This window comes from Neofelis nebulosa, chromosome 12, assembly GCF_028018385.1.
Source record: "Neofelis nebulosa isolate mNeoNeb1 chromosome 12, mNeoNeb1.pri, whole genome shotgun sequence".
NCBI lineage: Eukaryota > Metazoa > Chordata > Mammalia > Carnivora > Felidae > Neofelis > Neofelis nebulosa.
Genome location: NC_080793.1, coordinates 8,130,002 through 8,153,569, shown reverse-complemented (window position 1 = coordinate 8,153,569; position 23,568 = coordinate 8,130,002). Strand labels below are relative to the sequence as shown.

The following is a 23,568-nucleotide window of genomic DNA, read 5'->3' as shown; positions in this document are numbered from 1 at the left end:
TCTCTCTCAGAAATAAATAAACGTGAAAAAAAATTCTTTAAATACCTTAAGATTCTTTGGGGCCTGGGTGGCCCAGTTGGTTAAGCATCTAGTTCTTGAGTTCAGCTCAGATCATGATCTCACTGTCCATGAGATGGAGCCCCACACTGGGCTCAGCGCTAACAGCATGGAGCCTGCTTGGGATTCTCTCTCCCTCTCTCTCTGCCCCACCCCCACTTGTGCCCGTGCTTCCTCTCTTTCTCTCTCGAAATAAATAAATGAACTTAAAAGAGGTGGGGGGCAATGTTAGTATACAGCTGACCCTTGAACAACATGAATTTGAACTGCGGTGGTCTACTTCTACATGAATTTTTAAAAAATAAATACAGTACAGTACTGTAAATATATTTTCTCTTCCTTATGATTTTCTTAATACATTTGCTTTTTCTAGCTTTATTAACACTACAGTATATAATACATATACAAAATATGTGTTAATCAACTGTTGATGTTATCGGTAAGGCTTTTGGTCAACAGTAGACTTACTATGTTTTTAGGGAATCGAAAGTGGATTTTTGAAAAATTTATTGTACTTATTTTGAGAGAGAGAGAGTACGGGAGGGGCAGAGAGAGAAGGGGAGAGAGAGAATTTCAAGCAGGCTCTCCGCGCTGTCAGCACAGAGCCAGATGTGGGACTTGAACTCACAAACCACGAGATCAAGACCTGAGCCGAAATCAAGAGTCGGTTGCTTAACCGACTGAGCCACCCCGGTGCCCTAAAAGTGGATTTTTTTTTTTTTAAGTTTATTTATTTATTTTGAGAGAGGGTGCGGAGGGTCAGAGAGAGAGAATCTTAAGCAGGCTCCACACTGCCAGCACAGAACTGGACCCCAGACTTGAAATCATGAACTGCGAGATCATGACCTGAGCCGAAGCCAAATACTTAACCGACTGAGCCACCCAGGCGCCCCAAAAGTGGATCTGTAACTGCTCAGGGTTGGAGCCCCAACCTTCTGCATTGTTCAAGGGCCAACCATACTTTTATTTCTATTCTCCTAGCTTTTGGGCTGTTGTTCTCATATATTTTTACTTCTACATATGTCATCAGCCCGCGATACATTGTTTTGTTTTTGCTTTAAATTTATCTTTTACAGAGATCTAAATAATAAGAACAAAGTCCTTTATATTTACCTATACAATTACTATTTTGGTCTTCTTCATTCCTTTGCGTAAACCTAGATCTTCCTTCTACCTAAAGGACTCCTTTAATATTTCTTGTAATGCAAATCTGCTGGTGAGAAAATCTTTCAGCTTTCATAAGTCTGAAAAGTTTTTATTTTGCCTTCCTTTCAGTAGGTGTTTTTTTGGGTTAACAGTTTCTGATGGGAAAGTCCCCAGATATTCTTATCTTTGTTCCTCTGTATGTATTGGGTCTTTTTTTCTGTATCTGCTTTTAAGATATTCCTCTTTATCGCTGGTTTTCAGAAATTTAATTTGATGTGCCTGAATGTAGTTTGTTTGTTTGATATTTCTTATCCGTGGGGTTTGTTGAGTTTCTTCGATCTGTGGATTTGTAGTTTTCAATGAATTTGGGAAAAAATGTAGCCATTATTTCTTTAAATGTTTTTTCTGTCCCTGCCTTCGTGAACTCTGGTTCATATTAACCTGTTAGCGGTTGTCCCACAGCTCGCTGATGCTCTGTTCATTTTTGGTTTTGCCTTTTTTCTCTCTTTCGTTTTGGAAAGTTTCGATTGCTCTGTCTTCAAGCTCATTAATTCTTTTATTTTGCATCGTCTAATCTGCTGCTAACACCATCCAGTGTGTTTTTCTTTTTTCTTTTCTTTTTCCTTTTTTTTAAATGTTTATTTAATTTTGAGAGAGAGACAGAGCGTGAGTAGGGGAGGGGCAGAGAGAGAGGGAGACACAGAATCCCAAGCAGGCTCCAGGCTCTGAGCTATTAGCACAGAGCCTGACGCCGGCCTCGAACTCACGGACCACAAGATCATGACCCCAGACGAAGCTGGACACCCAACCGACTGAGCCACCCAGCCCCTATGAGTATTCTTGTGTACTGGTTCTATCATACATGTCATTTCTGAGTCACTTTCAACTGATTGATTTCAGTCCTCCATATGGGTCATTTTTTCCTGTTTCTTTGCATTCCTGTTAATTTTTCATTGGATTTTATTTTACTAGGTGCTGGATAGTCTCATATTACTGTGAATATTTTTGAGCTTCATTCTGGGGCTCCCTTCCCAAACCTCCCTATATTATGAGGTTTTCTATTCTGTCCTGTGGGAACAGGATGCCTTTGGATGGTTCTTTTCCCACCCTCAGGCAGTGTCCTCACAGGCAGGCTGCATGACTCTAGGAGGGCCCTCAGCAGCTCCCCAGAGCTCACCGTCTGTGCAGTTCCTTCCTCCCCGGTCCTTGGTCCTGCTGTAGCTGCCCTGACCTTCCTGGCCCCCCAGCTGCTTGCCTTCAGCATAGGGAGATTGCTGGGCTCTACCTGGGTGCCTTCTCCCTGCATCACAGCCTGGTAACTCCAGCCATGAAGCTGGGGCAGGTTGTAGGGCTTGCCTCATTTGTGTGGATCTCTCAGGAGTCACTGTCTCGTTGCCTGTTGGCAGAAAGATGAATCAGTCCCTGTTATTCCATCTGGGCTGGAAAGCCCTAGAGTTTTTGCTCAGTTCTGTGGGATGGAAGAGCCCATAAAATGAAACGCCAGTAATCTATTACATAAGCGATTTCTCTTGTGTTTGCACATGGGGCCCAAAACACTGCTATGTCCAATTCGACAGACCCCTTGTGCCTAAAAACAACATTCATCTTCATTAAAGGATTACTAATTTGTTGAGGGTTTGGGGCTCTGGACTGATTCTTCTTCAGTATTAAAACTATTAATTTCATGAACTCGCCATCACTTTCTGTCAATAAAATAGGTAGTGTGAGGGCGCCTGGCTGGCTTACGCAGTGGAGTGCACAACTCTTGATCTCGAGGTTGTGAGTTCGAGCCCCACAGTAGGTGTAGAGATTACTTAAAAATAATATCTTTTAAAAAATAAAATAGCATGTACTGTTTATACATGCTTTATAGATACATTTTTTTAAACGTTTATTTACTTGTTTTGACAGAGGGAGAGCACGTGAGCAGGGGAGGGGCAGAGAGAAAGGAAGAGAGAGAATCCCAAGCAGGATATGCACTCAGCACAGAGCTGGATGCAGGGCTCAATCTCACGAACCTTGAGATCATAGCCTGGGCTGAAATCGAGTCAGACGCTTAACCGACTGAGCCACCCGGGTGTCCCAAGAGCTAATTATCTAATTTCATGGTTAACAAATTCTGTGAAGTAATAATACAGTTCTTTTACCATCTCCATTTTGCACAGATATTAAAGCACAGAGAGCTAAAGTAGCTTGACCGACATTATTCACGCAACTAGTAAGGGGTGGCCAGGATTCACATGTAGGGTCTGGCTCCAAAGACTATACATCTAGTCAACACACAAAACTGCTTCAAAATAAGGTTGGTCCGTGTTTCCAGTGAGAAGGCAACTGATGCAGGCCCCTCAGCTTTCAGAGCAAGCTTGGCCATCTTGCTTTCGCTTCTCGTGTTTTCTTTTTAAACAGTTGTAGTTACGTACATATGCACGCGTGTGTGGTCATAACATGCACATGATTCAGTTTCACAAGATCTAAGGATATTTGGTGAAAATAAACCACCTGCCTTTATCCTCTCGAGCCCCCAAGTGCCCCAGACCATACTTCAATTTTTTTTAATGTTTATTCGTTTTTGAGAGAACACGCATTTCATTTTTATTAATATTTATTAATATTTAAAAAGAGCGCCCCTCTTTAATTTTTAATGTGCCTTTGCAGAGATAATTTGTCACATATACACACTGAGAAATCAATGGCAGCGTATTACCCCCTTTCTTCTGCACCTTGCTTTTCTCATTTAAAAAGATATGTGCAAGCCATTCCATAACAGTAGGTAGAAATGTCTTAATAACAGTTGGATAGGTGTGGGTGTGCCTGAATCTTACCTACCTGCTCCTCTTGTCAAGGACCTGGAAGTTGTTTCCAAACTTGTACTATTATAAACACAGCTGCAAAAAATATATATATCCTCATATTTTATCCTTACATGTATATGTATCACACATATATCATATATGGGTATGTGATTTCCCATAGGTGCAAATGTATCCGCAGGATAAATCGCTAAAAGCGGAATTGTTTTAAATTTTTTTTTAACGTTTATTTATTTTTGAGACAGAGACAGAGCATGAATGGGGGAGGGTCAGAGAGAGGGAGACACAGAATCCGAAACAGGCTCCAGGCTCTGAGCTGCCAGCACAGAGCCCGACGCGGGACTCGAACTCACAGGCCGTGAGATCATGACCTGAGCCTAAGTCGGCCGCTCAACCGACTGAGCCACCCAGGCGCCCCTTAAAGCAGAATTGTTATATCATAGGATTTGTGCTTTTGACATGTTGGAAGCCGTGACTAACTTCCTCGTGGGAGAGGTTGTACTGATTTACACGCTCACGGCAGCGTGTGAGGGTGCGTGTTTCCGTACACTCTCCCCAACACAGTTCATGAAAATTTTCTCACGCTTGTGTTTTTAAAATAATGGTTGTGAACGCCACTATCAAAGCGTCGCTTTGCAGGGGTGGGGTGGGGGGGGGAGACTGGTCACTGCTTATGTTGGCTAGTAAATTGAGAAACATTTAAGCAAATGGAACTTCACTTTTATTCATGATCATCCACTCCCTCCAGTCTACAGACTTCATCTGTGCCTGGTTCTGGGTACTAGAGGGAGAAAGATGTGTGACTTGGCCCCCGTCCTTAAGCAGCTCGTGGTGTAGAGGAAGACATGGGAGAGTGAGTAGCCGGTATGGCGTGCGTTGTGCTCGGCAGTTGGAGAGAACGGGCTAATGGGGCAACGAAGAGCGTCGCTGGATGTGTCAGGAGGTGTTGCCAGGGTGTATTGATCGTGTTAACCTTGATGGTGAAAGTCATCCCGGAAACAAGCAGGCGGAGAGGAGGAAGCTGGGCTCCCGCGGGGGTGGGGGGGTGGGTGCAGCACCGGGAGGGTCCTGCGAGATGGGAGGCTCATCTGGCGGTTGCCATCAGCACCTCCCTGCAGAACTGCCGGCCGCATGCAGGGAATCGGCCGCCTGTGATTGGAGGGCCGTTGCTGGTTGGGATAATGAACTCGGTAGTGTCGGCAGAGATGATTGGCCGCGCCCTGCTGCAGTGAGATTGCAGACGCAGACGGGGTGCTCAGGTCCGGGTCCTGGCTCGTGTGATGGTCATTAGTTGAGCGAGGACTGCTGAATAATTGGGACCTCCGAGTTGCTTCTGCCTCCAGGAGAGATCTGTTGGGCTATGGCTTTTAGCTCTTTGAAAAAAGCCAAACATTCGATCACCATCCATCTGCAAGAGTGAGTTTTTATTGAAGTAGCTCCGTCTGCTTGCTCTCTCTCAACGCCAGCAGCTCGGCGGCAGGGCTCTTCCTAGAGGGAGCCCCTTCTCAGGCCAGGCAGGACAGCAGTGCTAGGAAATTTGAAAAAGCAGGAAACAGCCACTGCATGCCGAGCTTTCAGCTTCACAGCCCCCCCAGGCTAGTCTTCCGAGCAGCCGCGTAGCCAGAGATCTTTGGTATTGTGGTCACATCCCTCCTCACAAGTGGAACAGTCAACCGCCGGCGACACTGGGAGGAAGCCGTGATGTTGCAGATGCTGTGGCCTTTTCTGTCCAGCTTTCTCCCTAGGGCTGGGTGCCAAGGCTCCAGAGAGGGGAACGATAATGAAGTCAGAGGCACCCCGGCTCCAGCTCGGGGAGACCAGATGTCAAGCTTTTTGGGGAAACAGGACGGAAGGGCTGAGGCCACGGACAAGAGACCCACCATTTTGCTGGTGGTCGGACCTGCAGAGCAATTTCCTAAGGTAATGGCAACCTCAAGAGGACCTCCTACTTTAGGGGCTGTTCTAGGATCGGTTCCCTGGAGAAAACTGGAGTGTGGGGAGGAAGAGAGGACTTAGAAATCAATCACTTTGGTATTGGGGCCTGGGGAGAAGTGTTAGACAATGAAGAAACCCAAGTCTCCAGTCTAGAATCTTCCTGTGGCCACGGTAAAAGCTTTATCACCCTATCATGACCGGCTGAGTGGCCATTTGGGGAAGGAAGGTTGAAGGCCATAGAGGATTTACCTTAGGATTTGTCATTTTGGTCCCAGAAAGCCGTTTGAAAGGAAGAGACAAACGATCACACAAACGATCACGCTATGTCTTGTGTCTTAGCTTGTCTGAACAATGCAGGGAGGACCTTTAAAGTTGAACCAGACTGCTTGGAGCTGGGGAGGGCCAGCCTGTCCCGCATCCCTAAGGTCAGACCTTTGGGTCTGTAAGGAAGGGAGGAGAAGGAGGAGTCAGGAGAGGCTGGAGTCCCAAGGTGCAGAGGCCGGTCCCCTCACGGGTCTGCGGGTCTCCCAGGGCCATCTGTTCATCTGGTGCTGTGAGTGTGGGTCACCTCGCCTCATGTTCACAAGAGCCAAGGTAAGTTGTAGCACCCCCATTTCATGGATGAGGAAACGGAGATGCAGAAAGGCTGGATAATTTACCCAGGATTCAACAGTTCCAGAGGGGTAGAGGTGAGATTTCACCCCGAAATCTGTATGGAACTTTGCCTTGTACTTGGCCTTGCTTTCCCTGAAGAAAGCAGTTTTAATAGGACCAAGGTGCATTCTTGGGATTAGAATGGAAAGTGCAGCTTGCCTGGGATTTCTCCTGCCTGGGTTAGGAGCAGCCTTGCTGACCTCCTGAGTTGTGGTTGTTTTGAATCTGTTCTCCTTTCTCAGGATAAAAATCAACCAGAAGAGAGAAGGAGATTCTGCCCTGTGTCTGGCACATTGTAGATTCCCCAAAAATGTTGTTTGAATTGAACTGCTGTATCAGAGAATTAAATGTTGGGTTTTTCTCTGCCAAGTGGGAGGGACAACAGCTCCTGCTGGCATTTAGGTGCAAGCTTTGAGCAGAAGCCTCTGTAGGCCACGGGCTTGTCCTGGTGGGCAGGGGCCTCAGAATCCGTGTACCGCCTGCGGCGTGCTTCGAGCCCCGTCTCTTTCTACCTTTCTATCATCCTGGACGAGCTCAGAAATGGCGGTGGCGCTCTCCTTTGTGAGAACCTTTTTTGTTTTTTTAACGTTTATTTGTTTTTGAGAGAGACAGAGACAGAATGCGAGTGGGTTAGGGGCAGAGAGAGAGGGAGACACAGAATCCGAAGCAGGCTCCAGGCTCCGAGCTGTCAGCACAGAGCCCCATGCGGGGCTCGAACTCAGGAGCTGTGAGATCACGCCCTCAGCTGAAGTCAGACGCTCAACCGGCTGAGCCACCCAGGCGCCCCAAACCTTTTTTTTTTTTTTTTTTTTTTTTAAATCTACAGACCTGCTTGCCTGATGGCCAAGGGATTAAGAGACTGGCTGGCTCCCTTTTAAATTCACCTACTTTGGACTTTAATAATTAACTGCTCCATTTCCCAAACTCATCCTGGCACCTATTGCCAGCCCTGCCCCTGGGTGGCCTCGTGTCAGGACTTTCTGTTCTGAACAGCTTAATTCCTGGCCTGCCAGTGGGGCCAGGGGGTGGGGTCACGGGGCCCAGCCAGAGACCCACACCTTTCCCTTTCTCCAAGAGGGAGACAGATCAGCTGCCTGGGGGTGGGGGCAGCCCCAGGGGGGAGACAGAGTAGCCAGTTTGGTGTGAAGCAAGAAAGCAAGCACATCTGGGCAGTGTGGACTCTTGAAAAGCAGGTAAACTGAGAACTGGGAATAGCAGGAGCATTTCTGCAGATAAACGGACAGAATAGTGTTTCTGCAGCGTGTGTCCTTGGCCAGTGCAGCGACTCCTGAAGGTGGGGTTTGGGGTTCGCGATGCTTGGCCGATGGGACCTCAGCTTCTCACTTCCCCAGCTTCTCAGTTCCCACTACTTTGTTGTGCTGTCACTTCCCCCTGTCTGCTAGGGAGTCAGGTTCCTGCAGGCTTTTCTTCTAGGAGCTGTTCCAGTTTGCCCCTTTATCTTTGTCTTAACAGTTAATCTGCAGTTGGAGAAGAAAGCCATTTAGTGTGGCGTGAGAGAGGCGCCCTCAGGGCCATTCAAGCTCGCAAATCCTGAGGGGCCGGCTCCTCAGAAGCTCAGAGAATTTTGCCCATTGTGTGTCTAATTGCCAAGTGCGGGCAGGTTTCATTGGAAACCCAGCTACGCTGGGCTGTCATGGCAACCTGATCATCAAATGACACTCCCAGCCACAGCAGCAAATGAGGTTCGAGAACCTTACAGGTGGGTGGGGCTAGAGCAGCCTGGATGCTGGCGGGGCTCCTTTGCACATTAATATTTTTGGCCAGGTCTGAGTCATTGCAGAAGAGGGAGAGATACTTTATGACCTAATGCTCCACTCCCAGAGGCACTCTACCTGCCCTGCTCTTCTCCTACTCATGGTATTCAGCGCTTACAGGAAGCACCTGTTCTGGGGGCATGAACCAGAGCAGTAGAACAGGGACAGACAGCCTCTAGTGGCGTTGGCAGACTCCAGGAGAACAGGATGCTGGGGAGAGGAACTTCTACTTTACAGATGAAATGGAACCTGAGACTGCTGGATCCTAAGGGATCCAGAGTTGCTGTCATTGGCTTTGCATGCCACTTGTTACAGGAACGGACATCAGAAGAGGCCCGCAAAAGTAGATCTGGGCCACAAAACTCAAATAAGTCCAAAGAGCAAAGAATGGTAGATGGCAGGACGGGGAGAGGGATGGCACGTGACGCTGTGAGCCGGTGTGACTCAGGAGGATCGGAACACGAGCCCTGCTTCAGTCTTCCGTATTTGTATTTCCCCGGTATGCGTTCAGAAGCTTTCACACAGATCGGTTTTGGGTTTGCTTTTTTTTCTTTTCTTTTTTTTTTTTTTTTTTAAACCTAAGCCTAAGCCTGAACTCGCTCAGGTCACACACCTTTCCCACACACCTGCCACCTTCCAGCATGAAGCATTGCGTACTGTAATTCTCCATGTCAGGCGTACAGGCTTTCTTTGGAAACTGAGTTCTAAAATCTCTTCCTGGCAGCGTCAGGTTTGGGCGCTGTTTTCCGTGGATGTAACAAGAGCTGGGTCCTGGGTGAGGCCCAGCCCTACCGCCAACAGGCTCTGGGCCCCGGGCGAACCAGGGCGCCTCTCCAGGTCCGTTTGCTCATCTCAGAGATTAAGGGGGTGACCCCAGAGCCCCTCTGGGCCCCGCCGTCTGTAACCCCAGGGGTAGAGCACTTACCTTGCATCCCAGGTGCTTCGAGATTGGCTCACTTGGGTGGGATTTCCAGTTTCTGTGCGACAGTGGAGTTCTGCCTGACCTGTGGGACTCAAGAGGAGGGCTGGTTTAAATAAGTAAGCAAACACCCAATTCCAGTTTGTCTAATGAAAACATTCTGTTGGACTCCTTCACAGTTGCACAATAAAAATACGTTGGAACCCTTTTTTAAAATCAGCGTTGGAATAGAATTAACGTTAGCATTGGAAAATAACATTTTGATAAGCACATGCAGAGCTTTTCAGAGAACATTTCTTGACCCCATGATACCATTGGGCTGTGGAATAACAAGCTCTGTTATAACCAAGGAGATTTCATCCTGTTGTTGTTTTTTCCCTAGAAAACAGTTGCTGTTATCTGGTAATGCTTTAATCAGTTTTTCCCTAAAATATAGAATATGGGTTTCCTTTTATTTGGTATTGTTTTTGAACATTTTCTCATGTTCTGTAAATACATGATGAAACTCGATAGTACACAAAGAAAAATTCCGTAGTACAGTTATATTTACTTGTTAGAAAATGAACATCTCCCAAGTTGAACAACTTATTTTTTCAACCAAAATATTTGCCATATTAGAGGCGCCTGGCTGGCTCCGTTGGTTGAGCGTCCACCTCTTGATTTTGGCTCAGCTCATGATCCCCGGGGTCATAGGGTTGAGCCCTTTGTCGGGGTCTGTGCTGAGCATAGAACCTGCTTAAGATTCTCTCTCTCTCCTGCCCCTCTCCCCTGCTCGTGTGCCCTCTCAAAAAAAAAAAAAAAAAAAAAAGCCATATTGGAATGACTGCAGTCATTAAGAAATGAGATATTTCAACATATGTCTGTAACTTATTTTTATTTCAGAGGCGAACATGAATAATTTAACAAAGGAAGATCAGCATTTCAAAATTTAGCTCCTGTATTTATAAATGTGAATCTCCTTTATTATTATTATTTTTTTAGTTTTTGTTTTTAAGTAATCTCTATACCCAACACGGCACTCAAACCCACAACCCTGAGATCAAGAGTCACATGCCCTACTAACTGAGCCAGCCAGGCACCCCTATAAGTGTGAGCCTCCTTTAAAATAAAAATAATAATACACGACCTTGTTGAGGTGGTTGAAATACCCCAACGACTATGTTTGCAGACACTCAGAAAAACACACTTGAGGTCTTCATCACGAGTGATCATGCTATTTATATCAGCACCCTCCGTGACCAAGTCGAGGTACAAAGGTTCAAAACAATAGTCTGCCTTCAGGGACCCCAGTAGCAGAGATAAGTTGTATGTGAAAATAGCCCAAACCAGAAATTCTAGCTGGCGCAATTCTAGAGGTAGCTGAGTGCCATGGATTTAGGTGGAGGCTGAGCAGAAATCTTCTGGATAATCCAAGCTGCCTCTGGATTCCTCATCAGATCCTCTCCAGTGTAGTCCAAGACCTGTCATTACATACAGACTCATCATCAGGTCTCTTTTAGAGGGGCTGAGATGTCATATAAGTTATTAAAATGTTTCATAATGCTATATGTAAGCATTAACATCTTATTTTTTCTTAAGCCTTATTTATTTAATCTCTACACCCATCGTGGGGCTCAAACTCATGACCCTGGGACCAAGAGTCACATGCTCTTCTGACTGAGCCAGCCAGGCACCCCATCTTATCTTAAAATTCTTTTTCTAGTTCTTAACAAAAAGCTTTTTAGTGAGTTAATAAAATTCCTTTTACTTTTGTGATTTCCAAATAATAACCATCCATTTTTATCCATCCTGGTAGTGAGATTTAGTCTATATTAGGAAATGGCACACTATAGAAGGAACATCTCTGTGATGTGGTCTGCCTCCGCAGCTCGAGTCTCTGACACTTCTCCTTGGGGAAGGGGATGATGTGGAGGTGGTAGGCCGGCCTCGAGAGGATGGATCGCCCTTAACTGATGACCCAAACCTGACTTTCCAGGACCTGAGATTTTCCCCTTATCCTCACCTAAAAGGGATCTTCTGGAGCTGTGTGCCCGACAGAACTTTCTGTGGGATGGAAATGCTCAGTGAGTCCACGTGGCTGTGGAGTACTTGAAATGTGGTCACACAACTGAGGAACTGAGTTTTTTTAATTTCATTTTAATTAATTTAAAAATTAAAACTTCCCTCTTGAATAGGACAGACCTAGGCCAGAAAGCTAGGACTATACCGAACTTTGAAGTATTCTGAGGGTGGGCCCTGAAGGCCATCTGGAGTTTTCAGTGAGGGGCTGGCTGACCCCAGGTTGATGCTCCTGGGAAGCCCCTCAGCACAACGATCTTTATTTAGCGGGGATCCCCTCTGCCCCCATCATGTCAGCTCCCCGGTGCTTGTAGGACCCCCAGGAGGAAGCCTGCAGGGGAATGGGTTGGTTCTGAGGTGCTCCCATTGCAGAGTGGCCTGGAAAAGGTCACTGGAGCCAGCTGGAAGGTGGCGCGACTAAGGCAGTCTGAGTCCAGGGCACAGCCTGCCCGGGGGCAGCCCCCTTGCGGATGAGTGAGCCCGCGATGGGGCCGCTTCCAGGATGGCTGCGCACCCGGCTCTCGGGCAGCTCCTGCCAACTGCTATCCTCACAGCTGAACCAGACCCATTTCCAGTTAGCATCGACCCAGTCTGTACAGCCGCTTCTTTTTCTGTCGGGAATGATTTACTAAAGGGGAGAAAACCATTGTATTGTGTGACGCGTTTGGGGACCTTGTGGAAAAACATGCTGAAGGCTGTTTGTTCATCTGGCGGGCTCGGCAGCGCAGGTTGAAGGTTCGCTCCGACCGACAGCTCTCGCGGCCCGCTGGCGAAGAGTTAAGTCGGGGCGCAGGTGACGTCAGTCCTGATCTTTACACGCCTCCGCTTGAGCAATCGCCGCCTCCTCCTCGCGGGGGCCGGTGCTCATTGGCTGTGGGCAGGGCTTCCTGTGGGCAGGCTTTTCTCAATTAAGTAAAAGGGCAGGGCCTGAGCAGCCAATGACAGCTGCGCCCCGGCAGATCCGGTGCGTGTGTGCCCGGCCGGCAAGCATTCCCTGGCTCGCAGGCGGCGGCGCGCCCGGCTCCCCGTCAGCATGCTCTGCCTGTGCCTCTACGTGCCGCTCATCGGGGAGACCCAGACCGAATTCCAGTACTTCGAGTCCAAGGGGCTTCCCGCCGAGCTGAAGTCCATCTTCAAACTCAGCGTCTTTATCCCCTCCCAGGAGTTCTCCACCTACCGCCAGTGGAAGCAGGTCTGTGCGGCCTTGGGGCCGGCGGAGTGAATGAATGCGAGTGGTGGTGGACGGTGCGCGTGCGCTAACTGCCGGGTCTCCCCGCCGCCGTGGGGGAAAGAATGTGTGAAATGTGCAAGTTCTTGCGGCTGCAGCCGGGAAAGGGCTATGTCACGTCACGGGAATGACAGGCTTTCATGTGACTTCCAAGGAAGGCCGGAATTAGCGGGAAGATACTTGTGGGAGACGGAAAGGAATTCTCTTGCCGGGGGTGGGGGTGGGGGGTGGGTAGTTCCGGAGAAGTACAGGGCGGGCGGGGATGGGGGCACAGCCCACATGCTGTGGGGCTGTTTCTCCGAGCTGGGGGAAGGGAGGGACGGATAGGCAGAGAAGCTCCTGTTGGAGGCCCAGGAGTTGGAAGTCGAGTTACAGAGGTCGGAGCCGGGGGTGCTGTGCCCTGGGAAGGGGGAGACTTCCCTTGGGAGCAGGGAGGCAGCAGAAATCGTTACATTTTAAAGACGGGGAGATGGCTACGCGGCCTGTGGGGGTTGCTTGCCTCCTGAAGGGGCACCTTGACTTCTCTGTTAGATCTCATGCTGTCCCTTCAGTGTTCCTGATGGCAGTGGAGGTCGGATGGTGTGCCAGGGGTGGTGATTAGCATATCCTAGGAAGGAGCCAGAAAGTAGGCCCAGTAGTTCTGAGGTAGAACCAATGACTTTGAAGATATCTTGAAATCAGCTGCCATGAACACAACCTTGGGTTTTCTGTATCACAAGGCACCCCCCACACCAAGGCACATGGATTGCGTTGGTGGCAGAACAGCCCAGACGCCAAAGCCTCCTAGAGTCTATTTCCATTTGTCATAAATCTAGACTGATAACCCTATATGTAATTCGTACCATTCTTGGCTGAGAGCACAAATGTCCGCAGGAAGTTAACTCCAGATAACAGATAAAATATGTACCAGCATCTGTCTCACATTCCAGCCACACCCCCAGAGTTGTTCTTTGGATCATGTTAGGTGACATGGTATCTGTCCAGGCCTCCTCCTAGCACCCTGAGTGGCTGAGCGGTCGCAAAGAGCCATCAGCTAGTTCGGAGAGTAACCCTGATTGTAATCGTTGGAGGGCACCAGCTCGCCCAATGGTCCATCCATTTCCTAACCCGTTGGCTCAGAGACTTTTAAAGCCATATTGGTTTGTGAATGGTGAGTGTGTTTCTCACTGAGAGAATTGGGCAACACAGGAAGATTATAACCATTTTCCTAAGGGGATTCTCGGTCTAGATTTTGGGGTGTTGCTGGGTTGCAGTGACTCATGTGTGTCCCCCACCTTCTTGAGATTAACTTTTAGGGCGGCAGCAGGATCTCTAGGGAGGTGGCTCTGGAGTCCAGCAGGCCCAGCTTGAATCCCGCCCACCACTTCCCTAACTGTGTGACCTTGGATAAATTACTTAACCTCCCTGAGCTTCTGTTTCCTTTTTTTGTAAAATGGGGGAAATGACAGTACCTGCCTCCTGGAGCTGCTTGAGAGGGTTCAGCAGGTTACTAGAAGTAAAGCATTTAGCAGGCCCTGTGGCACAGGCCAAGTGCTCACTCGTCTGGGGAGAATTTCCAGGTGCTGGGCATCCAAAACCAACGGCAGCTGCTGAGCAAGGCTCACCTCTAAGGGCAGGCACAGAGTGCTGTTAAGGAACGGGGTCTCTTCAAGCCTTGTTGGGTCAGTAAACTACTAAGAAGAGCTGGCCTGCCTTTTGGTACCTGGTTGAGGGAGCTGAGGTCAGTTATGTCATCTGGGATCAGAGGCCGGCGGTGCCATTAAGCCCAAGCCCCAGAATAGTCCCCCCTTGGCTCTTACCAGGGTTCTCTGGCAGTGTTTCCGGCAAGCAGGCATTGGCAGGGACCAGCTCTGCCCCATACCTTTACCCTGGTCACCCATTTGTTCTTGGGCCAGTGCCACCTGTAGGCATAAAGAGCAGGCTACAGCATTGCTGGGGGAATCTGGAGCGCCCAGGGCCGTCCCCACATTTGGGCAGAGAGCATGCAGGCTGAGGCCTGGTGCCAGGGACAGTGCTGCCGGGGAGCCACGCAGCTGACCCTGGGGTACAAGTTAGTCTTCAGGACACTCGGGATGAGAAAGTGCCAAGCCCGCCACTGTTAGCCTCTTGCGGAAGGGCTTCTCCTGGGTGTACTTTTCCCTCTTTGCTTGTGAGGGAAGCAGGATGCGCTCTTGCTTGGATTCTGGCCAGCCCCCAGGAGTCTGAATGGTGGCTCTGGGAGTAGAGCGAAGGAAGCATCTCAGGTCCTTGGGGCCACCTCTGTTCTGTTCGTGGGCTGGCACGGTTGTTTCCTGGGGACGGGGCACCGTGAGGGACTAGGGAGAGCTAGTGCGCGAGCTAATGGACCAAACCTTCCTTTTGTTTTGTAGAAAATCGTGCAAGCTGGAGATAAAGACCTCGACGGGCAACTCGACTTTGAAGAATTTGTCCATTATCTGCAAGATCATGAGAAGAAGCTGAGGCTGGTGTTCAAGAGTTTGGACAAGAAGAATGATGGTGAGCGTTGCCTCCAGAGCCAGTGGCGGCCCCGGGTCTCAGGCCTCTCGCGGGGCCCGGCCCCCGGCTGAAGCCTTTGTTGTTGTTGCAGGACGAATCGACGCTCAGGAGATCATGCAGTCCCTGCGGGACCTGGGAGTCAAGATCTCCGAACAGCAGGCAGAAAAAATTCTCAAGAGGTGAGCGCTTCGTCAGCCTCCGCGTTTGGTTTAACAAGCGTGTGACGAAAGAAAGGCGTTCTCCGGCCAACTCTGTGGTGCCCTTCACTGTACTGACCCTGTTTCTCTGAACTTTGGCTTCTGGTGGTTTGACGCGAGCCCCAGGTAGCCTCTCCCCGAGAGCCGCTGCTCCCCAGGTTCCAGGCCAGGGTCACAAATCACTTGGAAGCGTGCCCGCTCACCGGTGGCCCGTGAAGACCAAAGACTAGTTGGGGGCGTTTCAAGTGGGTGAAAGGCGAGCACTGCCTGGCGGGTGAGGGGCTCGGGCAGCCTGTTAACGGTGGACTTCTTCCTGAGAAGGCCGACTTTTCTCCCCTCCCGTCCTCAGACGTGCTGCCCCGAGACAGCTCACAGGGGAGCCCTGGTCCTGGGGGGTTAGCGTAGTCACTCTGCCAGGAAGTCATGCAGGTTTGTGTTAGGAGCGGCTTCCCGTCCTGCCTGCGCCTTTTCCAGATCCCCGGGGCCGGAAGGGGCTGGTCAGGGCCAGCTGCCTCTCGTACCGCTCCCCGGGCGTTTGTGCCGTGGCGTGTGTCTGCTTCGCTAACATCTGCTCCGAGCACTTATCTGTGTTTCTCCTCTCTCCTCTGCATCCTCCTTTGTCTGTCTGTCAGAATACGAACGGGCCACTTCTGGGGCCCTGTCACCTAGTAAGTATCCGTGTCACCCTGGTGACTGCCTCCCTCCTTGACCTCTGTGCCTGATCGGAACGGGGTTCTTGCGGGCCACGATAATTCCCGTTTTTGGGCAAAGTGGGGTGTGGAGCCACCTCGCCTCTTCACTGGGGCAGAGGCACCTCCTGTGGGTTCGTCAGCGGCCCCGCGCCTGCCCCTGGCTCGCCTGGAGGGGGGATATGCGGCTGGCACGCGGGCCCGTTTCCCGGGGGAAACCGACCGTGCGTTTGTCTTGCAGCATGGATAAAAACGGCACGATGACCATCGACTGGAACGAGTGGAGAGACTACCACCTTCTGCATCCCGTGGAAAACATCCCCGAGATCATCCTGTACTGGAAGCATTCCACGGTGAGTCCCTTGTCCCCCGAGGCGTCTTCCGCCTCTTCTATTCAAGGGTACGCTCGTGTGGCGTCAGCCCCCACCCCGGCGTGGGGTGAGGGCGGGGTTTTTGGCTTGCCTCCTGCTCACTCCGCCGGTGGCCCCCCAGAGACCTCCACGGGCACCCTCCGTTCCCACATACCGGCCAACGCAGCCGTTCCCCAGACGTGGGTTCCCTCTGCCAGGGGTGCCCTCCTGCCCCACACACCGCCTGTTCTTCAGGGTCCACTCCAAACACCCCTTCCCTGATCCGGCTTATTCTCCCAAAGCCGGAGTGTGCCTTGGGCGGCGGGGGACACTGTACAGAGAACAAATACAGAGCCATTAAGTTTCTCCCCCGCCCCCGCCCCCCCCCCCCCCACACACACTTTTTGTGTCCTTTCTCTCTATCAAAAGAAAACATCCCCACGGTCCTGTTCGTAGCGTTCCTTCACGCCTGTCAGCGCCGCTGTTCAGAAAGACCCACACCTCCCTGGTCGTGGCCATGTTGGTGCCCCGCCTGCAAGCCCCTTCGCTTGGGGTTCACCTCCAATCTGTCTCCCACTGTGTCCAGGTCAGGGCCTCACCCTCAGGGCGCGCCTGGCTCTCAGTGGGGGAAGTTAGGTGCCCTGCTCCAGGCGTCAGAGCAGAGCTGGTGCGGACTCGGCAGGATGCCGCCCAGGAGGGAGGCCATTACGTAGGCATCGCAACCTCTCTGATATTTGCTGAGGCCCTTGCACAATGTTCTGCCAGCGTGATCTGGTTACACATCGGGTTTCAGAAGAATTTTTACCCCTGACTTGACCCTTTCAGTACAGGCAGTCTGGTGATCCTCAGCTGAAATGCCTCTGTAAGCCATTCTTACAGGAGCCAGGGGCAGTATCTGCAAAGCTGTCCAAGTGGTTTTATAACTGCTTTCTTCCAGCTGCGCTCTCAGATTCTATCCCTGGGCCTCTGCACGGCTCCGAAAGGGATCGGAGCTGTGCCACCTTCACACGGTGAAGGGGGAGGGGCACACCCATCTCCAACCCTGGGCCCTTGGCATTCTCACTATCTGTGTGGCCCCTCGGGCTCGGCCCTTCTAGACGGTGGAACGTTATGGACCTAGCTGTCTGCCAGCAGCTTGGCCACGAGAGTCAGGAGCCTGCTTATTTTATCTTTGTCGGTCTTCCTCGCAGATCTTCGATGTGGGTGAGAATCTGACGGTCCCCGACGAATTCACAGTGGAGGAGAGGCAGACGGGGATGTGGTGGAGACACCTCGTGGCTGGAGGCGGGGCAGGGGCCGTGTCCAGAACTTGCACGGCACCCCTGGACAGACTCAAGGTGCTTATGCAGGTATGTGGGGAAGCGGGCCTCAGAGTGCCTGGGTTCTATCCCCTGGTTCCTCAGTGGGTTGGTTTTCCCCTCCTTTGTATAACCCTGTTTGGCTTATAGTATTCTAACCCATTAAATTAGATCGGAATTACTGCTCAGACAGGGCAGCATAAGATCCAGATCTAGGTGCCCTTTTGCACATAGTTTATCTCATTTTATCTGGGTCAAGCAAGCCAGGGGTCACGTTACAGGGCCTTGATGGGGGCAAGTGAGGCCACCAAGAACCGGGCGTGACAGGAACCTGTTTCTTTGGGTGCATCTTGCATAGACATCACACGGGGTCGGAGTAAGTGGACCCCCACCTGGCCCGGAGACCTTTACCTTGGCCGGGTGCCTGACTCCACGTCCACAGGGCAGAGATAAGCTAGGCCCGTGTCAGGGACAGGGTTGTGAAATCGACCTGCACGAGGACGCCCTGTTGGACTTCAGTGTCCAGTGAATATGGCCAGTCACCTGCTTGTCCCCTTGCTTGTGTGCTGACACTTGTGTTTCTGAGCCGGGCTCAGAAAAGGTGCCATCCTTTCCTCCCCCGCCCCCCACCCCCCTCCTTGCCCTCCTGAGCCTGCATTGGTTTGAAGCTTGTTAAATGTGAACTCCCTTCTTGTGCCCAAGTTGGGAGGTGGAATGGTGTGGGGAGAAGAGCTTTAGGGGGTCCCCCATCCTCACAGCCGTGAAACTTTGGGCAAGTCACTTTAGTGCCGGGACGTCCAGGTCCTCTGTAAAAAAAAAAAAACCAAGGGGCTCCAGCAAATTGCCTCATCGATTTGTGTTTCTTAACTGAATTCCCAGGAACGCGGTAGGGATGAAAAGCGGTGCGTGGGTGGAATGATGGTGCCTGGGATGTGCCTTAAAGCGATCCAACAGGTGGGGGTGGGGAGTGCACGCAGATGTAGAGTGGCCTTGGTTTCATGCTTGTTGAAGCTGATTTTGGGCTCACGAAAGCCCATGATATCTCTGTGCATTTTTGTATGTGTTTGAAATTTTGCGATAAGAAAAAGCTCAGTTTAAGAAACTTTTTTTTTTATTGTTTTTTAAAGTTTATTTATTTTTGACAGAGACAGAGTGCAAGCATGAGCTGGGGAGGGGCAGAGAGAGGGGGAGACACAGAATCCAAAGCAGGCTCCAGGCTCCAAGCTGTCAGCACAGAGCCTGACGCGGGGCTTGAAATCACGAACCGTGAGATCATGACCTGGGCCGAAGTCGGACGCTTAGCTGACTGAGCCACCCAGGCGCCCCAAGAAACGTTTTAAGGTAGTTATTGTGAAGGTGTTTAGCACAATGTTGGCACACAGTGGGTGCACAGTGAGGAGCTGGGGTAGCCGTGTTTGATTGTCACGGTGTTGCGTTACCCTTCTGAAAACCGAGAAACAGAGAGCTGCCTGCTGACCTCGGTGTGTTGGCCTGTGATAGAGCCTCTTTGTCCATCAATGGCAGCCCTCTGGCCTCAGGGTTCTTTCTGACCGCTTGTGCTTCCCTCCTCAGGTTCACGCTTCCCGAAGCAACAACATGTGCATCGTGGGCGGGTTCACCCAGATGATTCGAGAAGGTGGGGCCAAATCCCTCTGGCGGGGCAACGGCATCAATGTCCTCAAAATTGCCCCTGAGTCGGCCATCAAATTCATGGCCTATGAACAGGTGAGGACCCAGCTTCCCTGGGCTGAGGTCCCTGCCCTGCTGATGCCCTGGAACTTGGAGCCAGTCACTGGGGACAGCAGGGCGGGGCAGGCAGCTGGGTCCGGCCCCCACCCTGCTGCCAGCTCCACTGTGGGTCAGTTCCTTCTATTTTGGGGCGGTGTCACAGGTGCCAGGGACACCGGGTCTTGGTTAAACTTGACTGGCTCTGGGAGGAACGGTGGGGCAGGGGCCAGTGCGCTGATCTCTGGGGTGTATCAGTCCGTTTGCTCTCTGTTCTAGATCAAGCGTCTTGTGGGGAGTGACCAGGAGACTCTGAGGATTCACGAGAGACTTGTGGCAGGGTCGTTGGCTGGGGCCATCGCGCAGAGTAGCATCTATCCAATGGAGGTGAGGGTCACGTTGGTCTGTGGTAGAGCCTCTTAGAACAAGCAGTGTGCGTGGGGTTGAGGGCGAGAAGGGGGCCATGCTCAGCCTCCCGTCGCTCCTTTTGGGTTCTCCAGGTTCTGAAGACCCGGATGGCCCTGCGCAAGACAGGCCAGTACTCGGGCATGCTGGACTGTGCCAGGAAGATCCTGGCCAGAGAAGGGATGGCCGCCTTCTACAAAGGCTATGTTCCCAACATGCTGGGGATCATCCCCTACGCTGGGATAGACCTAGCTGTCTACGAGGTGAGGAACCCCTAGTAGCCAGGACCCCCCCATCTGTTGTCACACTTCCTGAAAGACACTGGGGATGACTGCGACAAGGAACACCAGTGTCTCCTCCCAGGGTCATCAAGTCATTGCAAGGGTCTCCTGTCACACTGCAGCCCCCAAGTCCTATGCCCTCAGGGATTCAGTGGGCACATTGTCAGAGCACAAGTCTGTGGGGGTCCACTGTGCCCCCGGAAGACTTCAGACCCCAGGAGTCAGGCTCTCTGTGTAGGGAAGGGGCTGCTGCCCCTGCGTCATCCCTGCTTCCGGTCTTATCCAGGAGCCCCCAGTGAGGGCAGAAACGAAGGGCAGGCAGGCCAAGCGAATCGGGTTACAGTGGCCTCGAGGATCCCATGTGACAAGGAAGTGCCTCCTGTGTGGATCCAATAACTGTGTCCCCACCCCCAGCGCCCCTGTCTCTTATGGCCTCACAAGGTCTCTGTGAGGCTCAGAGGCACTTGGGCTCATCCCTGCTCCCCTTTCCCCTTTCAGACGCTCAAGAACGCCTGGCTGCAGCGCTATGCGGTAAACAGCGCCGACCCTGGCGTATTTGTGCTCCTGGCCTGTGGCACCATGTCCAGCACCTGTGGTCAGCTGGCCAGCTACCCACTGGCCCTGGTCAGGACCCGGATGCAGGCCCAAGGTAATGCTGGTCCTGGGCCAGTGCCCAGGGGCCCATCTCCCAGGGCAGGTCAGGCTCTCGGGAGGAGCTGGCAAGCCTCTGATGGGTGCCTTTCTCGCTACAGCCTCCATCGAGGGCGCCCCGGAGGTGACCATGAGCAGCCTCTTCAGACAGATCCTGCGGACCGAGGGCGCCTTTGGCCTGTACCGGGGGCTGGCCCCCAACTTCATGAAGGTGATCCCGGCCGTGAGCATCAGCTACGTGGTTTACGAGAACCTGAAGATCACCCTGGGCGTGCAGTCGCGGTGATGGGACGGGGGTGCGACCCCGCCTCGCTCGGCAGACTCACGGATCCTGGGCCTGCAGCCCCGGGATGTTTAGCCATCTCATTCTGTGAATGTGCCAACACTAAGCTGACTGAAGCCAAGCTGTGAAAAGCCTGGGGTGCGCCCGCAAGGGAGTAGGGGAAGGCCTGGCAGGTTCACCGGCTGTGTCCCGCTGACCCTGGCCGACTGTCACGTCCGCTCCGGCGGGGGGGTAGCAGGACACAGGCACACGCACACAGGGACAGGACGCTTCCTGCGGTGCCTGCCGAGATAGCAGGGCTCGGAACCGGCTTGGTTCTTCCATCTTGCAGCCAGACCACCAGCCGCGGGCCTTGCCCCCTGGCCTGCTGGGCGCCTACCCCGCGCCCGCCTTCCTTCCTTCCTCGCTGCTGTGTTAGTATGGTAGGAGGAGGGCTACCAGCCCACTCCCCATGTTACTGCTTGCTCCTCTCACCTCAGTCCGTGGGGACCTCACACCTGGCTTCCTGGCCCACAGTGTCACCTCTGGCCAGGTTGTGCCGGGAAGAGGGAGGAGTCTGGCTTTTGTGCGCACCCTCTTCTGAGCCCTGCTGTTGGCTTCTGAGCTCACCAACAGACGGGCACCTGGGTGTGCGTGTGCATGCAGGGGGCAAGGCCACGCCCCTCCATTGGCCGCCTGGCATCCTGGTGCATGGCTTCACGGAAGGCACGTGCTGGGTCCCGCAACGCAGAAAGCCTCTGCTCCTGCTGCCGGGCTGTCTTGGTGCTCTGAGCTGGCCCCAGACTCCGTCAGGACTGGCACCAACTCAGAACCAACCCCCGTCCCCTGCTCTGGAGTGAGAGCGGTGAGGCGTCATGTAGCTGCGGGAAGGGGAGCCGCTGCCGGGGGTCCGCGCGTCCTGGGGAGAGAAGGAAAAGGTTTTTAAAGGCCTTAATTATATATCATTGGGAAAAGGGTTTTGTTCAGAAGGGCACACTGGACAAATGTGCAAGTTCTGTGCTTCCAGAGGGAAGACAGAGGGGGTAGAAAGCCTGGCCGACTGCATTAAAGTCTGTTTCTGACGTCCCCTGGGGATTCGTGTCCAATCCCAATCGGGGCAAAGTGGGACCAGCCTCACATTCCACCGATGCAGGGCGTCACAGTGCTTGGAGCCTATTTATTTCATATTTATTTGAACAGAGTTCTGTCCTAACTATTTTTATAGATTTGTTTAATTAATAGCCTGTCATTTTCAAGTTCATTTTGTATTCATATTTATGTTCATGGTTGATTGTACCTTCCCAGCACCCTCCAGGTGGGGTGGGGAGAGGAAGGAGGGGCCGTGGGAGTGACCTTTCCCGCCGCTGGCCGCACTGTCGTCAAGTCTGTCCAAAGAAATGCCTCGGAACTGGCGACAGAAGAAAGGTCAGGGCGGGAGGGCCCTGGTCATGGGGAGGTGGCTCCTGGCAGGTTGGAGCAGGGCTTGCACCCAGGAAGAGCCTTAGGATCTGAGGGTCTGACCGGGGGCAGGAAGAGTGGCAGAAATCTCCACTCCGTTGAGCGTGGAAGTCCAGATCATTTCTTGGGCTGGGAGGATCTCTTGTTTCAGCCTTTAGACTGACTAGGCGCTGAGGGGCCTATCACTGTGAGTTTGGGGTGGGGGCTCCAGGAGAGGGCGGCCAGCTCCCCGCCCCCGCCTGTGAAGTGGGCTCCCTCCCCCCCAGGCCCCCCCTCCCCCCCACCACTCCTGCTCAGCAATGCTGGTCAACTTGGCGACTTAACGGTCGCGCTTCTGTTCCACCAGAATGGCCTGGTGAGGACAATTCAAATAGGATGCAAAGATCAATGCAAAAATTACTGTTTTATCTAAATCTAGGGATAACTGGAATTTGTGAAAAAGCATATTAAGACAGAATTGGAAGTTGTCCTTTAAAACAGCCTTCTAATAAAGTTGTTTCAAAGCTGATGATGGAGCCATGTGACTTTTTTCTGGTAGGGGCTCGGGGGGGGGGGGGACGGGGGGGCAACTGCACATCAGAGAAAGAATCCACCTTTCTCATCAGAGGAAATGAGAAAGCTACCCTCTCCGGGCTTCTCGGAGGCACTCCCTCTTTAAAATGGGAGTGGGGGTGCTCTGCACAGGTCACCAGAGCCCCCCGAGCCTGATGTTTCTTCCTCAGGCCTCCTGAGTCTCTTGGGCAGAGCTGGTCACTCCCTGCCCCTGAAGCCCCTCCAGGTGCTGCAGTGCCATCATCCACTGCCCCGGGTGCCCCTCCCGGCCTCACCGCTCATTCCCACCCAGCTGGCACACACAGATGTTGTGGGGCCCTGCCTGATGTTCTCGATTTGCTTTCTGCCTGTCTCCCCGGGAGAGGGAGAGGCCCTCTGGGGCACAGAAAGCACTTGTAGCATTATCTCCGACACTTAAGACCGCGCCTGGTACCATTTTCATTAAATAACAATCCACACTCTGTCCCTGATGGCCCCAGGTATGTCAGGGCAGCAGGGGACAGTATGAAGCAGCTTGGGGACTCCATCACAGGGCTGTGGCATTCAGAGGCTGTAGGGAGGCACGGAAGTGTGCCCATTTTTGAAACTGGTATATACCACTTGTACTGGGTTGAATAGCATC

The 23,568-nt window shown here is 52.0% G+C and overlaps 1 protein-coding gene across 6 annotated transcripts in view; it reads left to right on the top strand.

Moving 5' to 3' along the window:
* Nucleotides 1-22,902, top strand: part of SLC25A25 (solute carrier family 25 member 25) — a 34,985-nt gene extending 12,083 nt beyond the window's left edge. The window contains exons 1-11 of one of the 6 annotated variants that reach the window (XM_058693997.1): nucleotides 4,718-5,933; nucleotides 14,952-15,078; nucleotides 15,170-15,257; nucleotides 15,908-15,943; nucleotides 16,206-16,317; nucleotides 17,505-17,663; nucleotides 19,185-19,337; nucleotides 19,617-19,724; nucleotides 19,838-20,005; nucleotides 20,522-20,672; nucleotides 20,776-22,902. In XM_058693997.1, the coding sequence (XP_058549980.1) occupies nucleotides 5,715-5,933; nucleotides 14,952-15,078; nucleotides 15,170-15,257; nucleotides 15,908-15,943; nucleotides 16,206-16,317; nucleotides 17,505-17,663; nucleotides 19,185-19,337; nucleotides 19,617-19,724; nucleotides 19,838-20,005; nucleotides 20,522-20,672; nucleotides 20,776-20,960 (1,506 nt within the window). In that variant the 5' untranslated portion in view covers nucleotides 4,718-5,714 and the 3' untranslated portion in view covers nucleotides 20,961-22,902. Of the gene's footprint in view, nucleotides 1-4,717; nucleotides 5,934-12,263; nucleotides 12,547-14,951; nucleotides 15,079-15,169; nucleotides 15,258-15,907; nucleotides 15,944-16,205; nucleotides 16,318-17,504; nucleotides 17,664-19,184; nucleotides 19,338-19,616; nucleotides 19,725-19,837; nucleotides 20,006-20,521; nucleotides 20,673-20,775 lie in introns of those variants that run through there. The other 5 variants (XM_058694000.1, XM_058693995.1, XM_058693999.1 and 2 more) reach the window with 5 other exon arrangements.
* The last annotated feature ends 666 nt before the right edge of the window (nucleotides 22,903-23,568 follow it).